The sequence below is a fragment of the Haliotis rufescens genome, unplaced genomic scaffold, assembly GCF_023055435.1.
Source record: "Haliotis rufescens isolate VD_foot unplaced genomic scaffold, xgHalRufe1.0.p SCAF_17, whole genome shotgun sequence".
Lineage (NCBI taxonomy): Eukaryota > Metazoa > Mollusca > Gastropoda > Lepetellida > Haliotidae > Haliotis > Haliotis rufescens.
Window position 1 is genome coordinate 23,350,762 of NW_025963857.1, and position 10,159 is coordinate 23,360,920.

Below are 10,159 nucleotides of genomic sequence, written 5' to 3' on the forward strand. Positions count from 1 at the left end.
TTGGGTGTAAAAGGCAAGATTGTGCTAAAATGTATACTGAATATCAGTGATGTCACCAGGTGTTAGTGAATAGTTCATATTTGTTGGATGTTTCATGAGCTCCTCCGTCCGTTCCATCGTGTGCCAAATTGGGAGAATGTTGTCTTTTGACAATGTCTCAGCCATTCATACTTTTGCATATATACTTAATCACTGTTGCAAATAACTCACGTTAACGTGTTTTAATCTTCGGCTGAGTCTTAGGTCGTAAACATTAGAAGAAAGTAAAGAAATCGTCTCTACCCTTTACGTATGCCCTTGACGTCGACATGATGAGGCAGTAGTGATAGTGATGATTGTGTTCTTTTAAGGCGTGTTTAGACCAAAACTCTTACCAAGAATAAAACACGCGCAAATCAGTTTGACAATGTGTAACTATATAAGGGTTGCCCAGAAAAACCGTACATCTAAAAGTAAAGACGTGTGTTTTCAGAAGAAAATGCTCTTAAAGTATAACACAAAGGTGTTTTCAAAGATAGACATGATCAAACGACTTGTTTTTACAGTCTGGTTGTTGTTATAAAGACTTATGACACGCTTTAAAGTTGGACCATTTATTCCGCTGAATTTCACTCTCTACAGTTACCAAATGCAATCTCCTTTGTATTGATAAATGATTGTCACTTCTGCTTTGTAATCAAACAATAGGGATATATTAGCTATTTGTTTGTTCATTGTAATCTTCAATCCTACCAATCCAGTTCGGAATCTTCAAATTCGCGCTCTGATTTAATCAATATGTATTTTACAAATAGCGCCTACAGGGAAGGTGGTTAGTAAACACACAACTAAATATCTATATAGATACTTCTCCTATTAATTACATAAGCAGTATGCAAAATGTTAAATTGCATCATCAAATCAAGAAGTACATGTTTGATGGAAATTACAAATAATTCGTAGTTTGATAAGCTATACCCGGACAAGCGTATTTAATAGTTACTTTTGAATTCAATCGTTTTGTTTGTGTAATTGATAAACTGTAAAGATATGTTATTGTCATGGAAATTCCAACTGTATGCATTCCCTTCTAACCAAAGCAGTAAGAATCTTGCAACATTTGTTTTGATGCTCTACATCACTATGGCTTTCGGGTTTGTTTTATTGCAGCAGCTCAGATATTATTTATACAAAGCGCCATAACAACATGTAGATTGTATTCTGAATACAACTTTCGCTCATTTTCAAGGACAGCGCACACATTTGCATTTCAATACAGTGCACACTGTCTACCCCTTGATACCGTCAATGACTGCTTTGACAAAAATTGACACGCCTGCTTATTTGTTTCGCTGCATGTTTTTAAAATGCAAATTGAAATACAGACAGCCAATTCCAGATATTATGGTACTTCAAATGGCCATCAAACCCTTTCCTGGCAGCCCAAATGATACATTCCCGTGAAACATGAACTCGGGTAAGTGACATTTGGTGGGAGATATATCAAGCATAAAATCCCTCCTCTTATCATCATGTCCGGTTTCCTCAGGAACTTAATAGCACTTTTCAGTAGTTGATATCTTAGCTAGCAGTAAAACGCAATATCATTGAAGTGTGCTTGGATATTGGTCGACAACACGTACTATGTCCAGAGTTTACAATATGAAGAAACATTGATCACTCTTCCATTGTGAACATTCAATTCAGATTAAGATTTTCAAACAAATTTCAAGGCGTAAATAAATATGACAAGATTTTATTGAACCAGTTCCATTGGTTTGAGAAAATACATAAATAGCCAGCATCACACTGCAGGTGATAATAACTCAATAATAGCCGATACCTGAAACAAAAAAATAGTAGAATAAAGTTGGGATGTATGGATAAGTCACAACGAAGTCTTGAAACTAGCTGCATGATAAACTATACCAAATATTAGAGAAAGCAGAGAATAGTTTTAAAGATGTTTTGTAAATGTCATCAGCTTTGTCGCGGAAAATAGTAATACCACATAGGTAAATTATGCAATTTTGCAAACGAGACTGGAGGTACATTTACGGATACGATAAACAAATGATATCATATTTTGTGAAATACCTTTTCCCAATCCAATTCCGTATCCTCCCATTCCGTAGAGACCACCATAGCCCCCGAGTCCTCCGTACAGACCTCCCATGCCGTATCCGTATTTGCCTCCGTATAGACCTCCCATGCCTCCGTATAGACCTCCCATGCCTCCGTATAGACCTCCATAGCCTCCAAGACCTCCAAGGCCTCCAAGACCTCCAAGGCCTCCGTACAATCCACCCATTCCGTAGCCAATTCCGCCCAGTCCTCCTTTCAACCCGCCAATTCCACCATACAGACCGATAGGCTCGGCAAAGGCGGTAACAGCCAGGCAGGCAACAAGAGCGGCGACTATCTTCATCATTTTGAGTATCTATTGAGTAACGGGAAAATCATTGTCAAGAAAGGTAAAATAGCATGTTATCGTTACTCATCTGGTAAATTCAGTTCACACCACTCATTGTGAATTATGTTATCAGTTTTGCTTTCACCCGCATTCACATATTTCTCAATTTACAAGAACGTCTTATGTTACATATTCGGACTTTTATGAATTGGCTCAACATAAAGATTGAAAACAGCCTGATGCGCAGCAGATGAATCAAAAATTAAAAGTATACATATATATCACAAGCAAAATTTCAATTAGTACTTGCAGTTTGGTCTTTACTCGTATCTGTGTCTCAACGGCAGGTGAAGATAAGAGATGATGGAACAGTTTCCCCCGTCCTTTATATATACCATTTGTGAATTATACGTGATTGATTTACCTTGGGCTGGCCACTTCCAGGTAAGTAACGCACCTCAGCTTAATGGTGTAAAGTAAGCATTCTTTTCGCATCAAAGGGCCCGAGGTTATCACCCTACGGGTACACATGCGAGCTGGTATTCATGAACATCGATTAAGGAAGTACAAGACAACGTATATAAAGGTGGCAAACAGACACACTCTCTCTGGCATCGTCTAACTGCATTTCAAACAGTCCTCGATACTCAATGTTTAACCTATATTATTTAGGGGCGGTCGGGTAGCCTAGTGGTTAAAGCGTTCGCTCGTTACGCCGAAGACACGGGTTCGATTTCCGACATGGGTACAATGTGTGTAGCCCATTGCTGGTGTCCCCCGCCGTGATATTGCTGGAAAATTGCTAAAAGCGGCGTAAAACCATACTCACTCACTCACTTTAACCTATATTAAGTGAATATTCGATAATGGTCTGAAAAGTGTGTATTCAGTAAATATATGATGTGGGAGCAACATACATCAGACATTATAATGCATCTGTGTGATACGACATAACATGAGACCAGAAAACTGACGCAACACACCAGTACAGCCTCGCCACAGTACAGCAGTAGCACTGTACCACACGGGGTCAACTATGCTAACCGTTTCCGTGTAATACAGCAGCCTGCTCACAAGAAAATAGCTTCTGCTGAATATACTGCAGAAGTCCCCAGATACTACATTATTCTCCCCGAATTTTATTTATCTTACTGCACAATAACTATAAACTACAACAGCTTTATTTCCTAACTGAAAGGGACATATATTGGTTTCTTCTCACAAAGGGACTGTCACTATGAATACTCACAACAACGTTTTATGTGTGTAGTATCTGTTAAAAGCCGAAAGTACACCAGTGTCTTCTGAAAACATGATTGACATATGAACAACAGCTTGTTTTCTCGTCTTTGATGACTTGTCTTTGTATGTGTTTGTGACGGTGGAACCGATGGGGCAGGATACGCTTACTTTTTGGCAACCGCCCGGTATCATCACTATCTGGTTGGTTAGTTGGTTGGTTGGTTGTTTAACGCCGCACTCAGCAATATTCCTGCTATTATATGACGGCGGTCTGTAAATAATCGAGTCTGGACCAGACAATCCATTGATTAAAATCATTAGCATCGATCCACGCAATTAGGATCGATGACATGCATCAACCAAGTCAGCGAGCCTGACCACCCGATCCCGTTAGTCGCCTTTTACGACAAGCATAGTCACCTTTTACGGCAAGCATGGGTTGCTGAAGACCTATTCTACCCCGGAATCCACTATCTGATAGTCATTCATACGCACATGCTGTGATCATTATAGTCGGAATCGTACAATGGCCTCTGCTTCGAGCAGAGCTTTCGAATGATTCTGAAAAGGGTTTTGTGGCGTTTATTTGCAACTGCGTTTCTTGAGAGAACTCTCTTATCTTCAACATATCATCTTGATAATTGTACACTTCATTATCAAGGAATTTGTGATAATACGAGCATCACTAAATTTGATATCTCAATTTCTATAGATAACGCCTGAATATTGATATAATAATCATTCAATGATGACCCTTTAACTACATAAATCGTCAACGCCAGAGAATATTCAGGCTCGATTATCTGTTGAAACAGATTTCATTGGGTGTAAAAGGCAAGATTGTGCTAAAATGTATACTGAATATCAGTGATGTCACCAGGTGTTAGTGAATAGTTCATATTTGTTGGATGTTTCATGAGCTCCTCCGTCCGTTCCATCGTGTGCCAAATTGGGAGAATGTTGTCTTTTGACAATGTCTCAGCCATTCATACTTTTGCATATATACTTAATCACTGTTGCAAATAACTCACGTTAACGTGTTTTAATCTTCGGCTGAGTCTTAGGTCGTAAACATTAGAAGAAAGTAAAGAAATCGTCTCTACCCTTTACGTATGCCCTTGACGTCGACATGATGAGGCAGTAGTGATAGTGATGATTGTGTTCTTTTAAGGCGTGTTTAGACCAAAACTCTTACCAAGAATAAAACACGCGCAAATCAGTTTGACAATGTGTAACTATATAAGGGTTGCCCAGAAAAACCGTACATCTAAAAGTAAAGACGTGTGTTTTCAGAAGAAAATGCTCTTAAAGTATAACACAAAGGTGTTTTCAAAGATAGACATGATCAAACGACTTGTTTTTACAGTCTGGTTGTTGTTATAAAGACTTATGACACGCTTTAAAGTTGGACCATTTATTCCGCTGAATTTCACTCTCTACAGTTACCAAATGCAATCTCCTTTGTATTGATAAATGATTGTCACTTCTGCTTTGTAATCAAACAATAGGGATATATTAGCTATTTGTTTGTTCATTGTAATCTTCAATCCTACCAATCCAGTTCGGAATCTTCAAATTCGCGCTCTGATTTAATCAATATGTATTTTACAAATAGCGCCTACAGGGAAGGTGGTTAGTAAACACACAACTAAATATCTATATAGATACTTCTCCTATTAATTACATAAGCAGTATGCAAAATGTTAAATTGCATCATCAAATCAAGAAGTACATGTTTGATGGAAATTACAAATAATTCGTAGTTTGATAAGCTATACCCGGACAAGCGTATTTAATAGTTACTTTTGAATTCAATCGTTTTGTTTGTGTAATTGATAAACTGTAAAGATATGTTATTGTCATGGAAATTCCAACTGTATGCATTCCCTTCTAACCAAAGCAGTAAGAATCTTGCAACATTTGTTTTGATGCTCTACATCACTATGGCTTTCGGGTTTGTTTTATTGCAGCAGCTCAGATATTATTTATACAAAGCGCCATAACAACATGTAGATTGTATTCTGAATACAACTTTCGCTCATTTTCAAGGACAGCGCACACATTTGCATTTCAATACAGTGCACACTGTCTACCCCTTGATACCGTCAATGACTGCTTTGACAAAAATTGACACGCCTGCTTATTTGTTTCGCTGCATGTTTTTAAAATGCAAATTGAAATACAGACAGCCAATTCCAGATATTATGGTACTTCAAATGGCCATCAAACCCTTTCCTGGCAGCCCAAATGATACATTCCCGTGAAACATGAACTCGGGTAAGTGACATGTGGTGGGAGATATATCAAGCATAAAATCCCTCCTCTTATCATCATGTCCGGTTTCCTCAGGAACTTAATAGCACTTTTCAGTAGTTGATATCTTAGCTAGCAGTAAAACGCAATATCATTGAAGTGTGCTTGGATATTGGTCGACAACACGTACTATGTCCAGAGTTTACAATATGAAGAAACATTGATCACTCTTCCATTGTGAACATTCAATTCAGATTAAGATTTTCAAACAAATTTCAAGGCGTAAATAAATATGACAAGATTTTATTGAACCAGTTCCATTGGTTTGAGAAAATACATAAATAGCCAGCATCACACTGCAGGTGATAATAACTCAATAATAGCCGATACCTGAAACAAAAAAATAGTAGAATAAAGTTGGGATGTATGGATAAGTCACAACGAAGTCTTGAAACTAGCTGCATGATAAACTATACCAAATATTAGAGAAAGCAGAGAATAGTTTTAAAGATGTTTTGTAAATGTCATCAGCTTTGTCGCGGAAAATAGTAATACCACATAGGTAAATTATGCAATTTTGCAAACGAGACTGGAGGTACATTTACGGATACGATAAACAAATGATATCATATTTTGTGAAATACCTTTTCCCAATCCAATTCCGTATCCTCCCATTCCGTAGAGACCACCATAGCCCCCGAGTCCTCCGTACAGACCTCCCATGCCGTATCCGTATTTGCCTCCGTATAGACCTCCCATGCCTCCGTATAGACCTCCCATGCCTCCGTATAGACCTCCATAGCCTCCAAGACCTCCAAGGCCTCCAAGACCTCCAAGGCCTCCGTACAATCCACCCATTCCGTAGCCAATTCCGCCCAGTCCTCCTTTCAACCCGCCAATTCCACCATACAGACCGATAGGCTCGGCAAAGGCGGTAACAGCCAGGCAGGCAACAAGAGCGGCGACTATCTTCATCATTTTGAGTATCTATTGAGTAACGGGAAAATCATTGTCAAGAAAGGTAAAATAGCATGTTATCGTTACTCATCTGGTAAATTCAGTTCACACCACTCATTGTGAATTATGTTATCAGTTTTGCTTTCACCCGCATTCATATATTTCTCAATTTACAAGAACGTCTTATGTTACATATTCGGACTTTTATGAATTGGCTCAACATAAAGATTGAAAACAGCCTGATGCGCAGCAGATGAATCAAAAATTAAAAGTATACATATATATCACAAGCAAAATTTCAATTAGTACTTGCAGTTTGGTCTTTACTCGTATCTGTGTCTCAACGGCAGGTGAAGATAAGAGATGATGGAACAGTTTCCCCCGTCCTTTATATATACCATTTGTGAATTATACGTGATTGATTTACCTTGGGCTGGCCACTTCCAGGTAAGTAACGCACCTCAGCTTAATGGTGTAAAGTAAGCATTCTTTTCGCATCAAAGGGCCCGAGGTTATCACCCTACGGGTACACATGCGAGCTGGTATTCATGAACATCGATTAAGGAAGTACAAGACAACGTATATAAAGGTGGCAAACAGACACACTCTCTCTGGCATCGTCTAACTGCATTTCAAACAGTCCTCGATACTCAATGTTTAACCTATATTATTTAGGGGCGGTCGGGTAGCCTAGTGGTTAAAGCGTTCGCTCGTTACGCCGAAGACACGGGTTCGATTTCCGACATGGGTACAATGTGTGTAGCCCATTGCTGGTGTCCCCCGCCGTGATATTGCTGGAAAATTGCTAAAAGCGGCGTAAAACCATACTCACTCACTCACTTTAACCTATATTAAGTGAATATTCGATAATGGTCTGAAAAGTGTGTATTCAGTAAATATATGATGTGGGAGCAACATACATCAGACATTATAATGCATCTGTGTGATACGACATAACATGAGACCAGAAAACTGACGCAACACACCAGTACAGCCTCGCCACAGTACAGCAGTAGCACTGTACCACACGGGGTCAACTATGCTAACCGTTTCCGTGTAATACAGCAGCCTGCTCACAAGAAAATAGCTTCTGCTGAATATACTGCAGAAGTCCCCAGATACTACATTATTCTCCCCGAATTTTATTTATCTTACTGCACAATAACTATAAACTACAACAGCTTTATTTCCTAACTGAAAGGGACATATATTGGTTTCTTCTCACAAAGGGACTGTCACTATGAATACTCACAACAACGTTTTATGTGTGTAGTATCTGTTAAAAGCCGAAAGTACACCAGTGTCTTTTGAAAACATGATTGACATATGAACAACAGCTTGTTTTCTCGTCTTTGATGACTTGTCTTTGTATGTGTTTGTGACGGTGGAACCGATGGGGCAGGATACGCTTACTTTTTGGCAACCGCCCGGTATCATCACTATCTGGTTGGTTAGTTGGTTGGTTGGTTGTTTAACGCCGCACTCAGCAATATTCCTGCTATTATATGACGGCGGTCTGTAAATAATCGAGTCTGGACCAGACAATCCATTGATTAAAATCATTAGCATCGATCCACGCAATTAGGATCGATGACATGCATCAACCAAGTCAGCGAGCCTGACCACCCGATCCCGTTAGTCGCCTTTTACGACAAGCATAGTCACCTTTTACGGCAAGCATGGGTTGCTGAAGACCTATTCTACCCCGGAATCCACTATCTGATAGTCATTCATACGCACATGCTGTGATCATTATAGTCGGAATCGTACAATGGCCTCTGCTTCGAGCAGAGCTTTCGAATGATTCTGAAAAGGGTTTTGTGGCGTTTATTTGCAACTGCGTTTCTTGAGAGAACTCTCTTATCTTCAACATATCATCTTGATAATTGTACACTTCATTATCAAGGAATTTGTGATAATACGAGCATCACTAAATTTGATATCTCAATTTCTATAGATAACGCCTGAATATTGATATAATAATCATTCAATGATGACCCTTTAACTACATAAATCGTCAACGCCAGAGAATATTCAGGCTCGATTATCTGTTGAAACAGATTTCATTGGGTGTAAAAGGCAAGATTGTGCTAAAATGTATACTGAATATCAGTGATGTCACCAGGTGTTAGTGAATAGTTCATATTTGTTGGATGTTTCATGAGCTCCTCCGTCCGTTCCATCGTGTGCCAAATTGGGAGAATGTTGTCTTTTGACAATGTCTCAGCCATTCATACTTTTGCATATATACTTAATCACTGTTGCAAATAACTCACGTTAACGTGTTTTAATCTTCGGCTGAGTCTTAGGTCGTAAACATTAGAAGAAAGTAAAGAAATCGTCTCTACCCTTTACGTATGCCCTTGACGTCGACATGATGAGGCAGTAGTGATAGTGATGATTGTGTTCTTTTAAGGCGTGTTTAGACCAAAACTCTTACCAAGAATAAAACACGCGCAAATCAGTTTGACAATGTGTAACTATATAAGGGTTGCCCAGAAAAACCGTACATCTAAAAGTAAAGACGTGTGTTTTCAGAAGAAAATGCTCTTAAAGTATAACACAAAGGTGTTTTCAAAGATAGACATGATCAAACGACTTGTTTTTACAGTCTGGTTGTTGTTATAAAGACTTATGACACGCTTTAAAGTTGGACCATTTATTCCGCTGAATTTCACTCTCTACAGTTACCAAATGCAATCTCCTTTGTATTGATAAATGATTGTCACTTCTGCTTTGTAATCAAACAATAGGGATATATTAGCTATTTGTTTGTTCATTGTAATCTTCAATCCTACCAATCCAGTTCGGAATCTTCAAATTCGCGCTCTGATTTAATCAATATGTATTTTACAAATAGCGCCTACAGGGAAGGTGGTTAGTAAACACACAACTAAATATCTATATAGATACTTCTCCTATTAATTACATAAGCAGTATGCAAAATGTTAAATTGCATCATCAAATCAAGAAGTACATGTTTGATGGAAATTACAAATAATTCGTAGTTTGATAAGCTATACCCGGACAAGCGTATTTAATAGTTACTTTTGAATTCAATCGTTTTGTTTGTGTAATTGATAAACTGTAAAGATATGTTATTGTCATGGAAATTCCAACTGTATGCATTCCCTTCTAACCAAAGCAGTAAGAATCTTGCAACATTTGTTTTGATGCTCTACATCACTATGGCTTTCGGGTTTGTTTTATTGCAGCAGCTCAGATATTATTTATACAAAGCGCCATAACAACATGTAGATTGTATTCTGAATACAACTTTCGCTCATTTTCAAGGACAGCGCACACATTTGCATT

The 10,159-nt window shown here is 38.5% G+C and overlaps 2 protein-coding genes across 2 annotated transcripts; both read right to left on the reverse strand.

Moving 5' to 3' along the window:
* Positions 1–1,758: 1,758 nt before the first annotated feature.
* Positions 1,759–2,769, reverse strand: LOC125371668 (ctenidin-3-like). The gene is made up of 3 exons (XM_048397752.1): positions 2,699–2,769; positions 2,077–2,419; positions 1,759–1,822 (listed from the first exon to the last, which is right to left on the reverse strand). The coding sequence occupies exons 2-3, from the start codon at positions 2,408–2,410 to the stop codon at positions 1,806–1,808; spliced, it is 351 nt and encodes a 116-aa protein (XP_048253709.1). The 5' UTR covers positions 2,411–2,419; positions 2,699–2,769; the 3' UTR covers positions 1,759–1,805.
* Positions 2,770–6,213: 3,444 nt separating this feature from the next.
* On the reverse strand, positions 6,214–7,224 carry LOC125381192 (ctenidin-3-like). Its single transcript, XM_048397754.1, has 3 exons — positions 7,154–7,224; positions 6,532–6,874; positions 6,214–6,277 (listed from the first exon to the last, which is right to left on the reverse strand). The coding sequence occupies exons 2-3, from the start codon at positions 6,863–6,865 to the stop codon at positions 6,261–6,263; spliced, it is 351 nt and encodes a 116-aa protein (XP_048253711.1). The 5' UTR covers positions 6,866–6,874; positions 7,154–7,224; the 3' UTR covers positions 6,214–6,260.
* Positions 7,225–10,159: the final 2,935 nt, after the last annotated feature.

Excerpts from the sequence above, each read along its gene's own strand:
- LOC125381192 (XM_048397754.1), bottom strand. The coding sequence starts at position 6,865 with ATGATGAAGATAGTCGCCGCTCTTGTTGCCTGCCTGGCTGTTACCGCC.
- LOC125371668 (XM_048397752.1), bottom strand. The coding sequence starts at position 2,410 with ATGATGAAGATAGTCGCCGCTCTTGTTGCCTGCCTGGCTGTTACCGCC.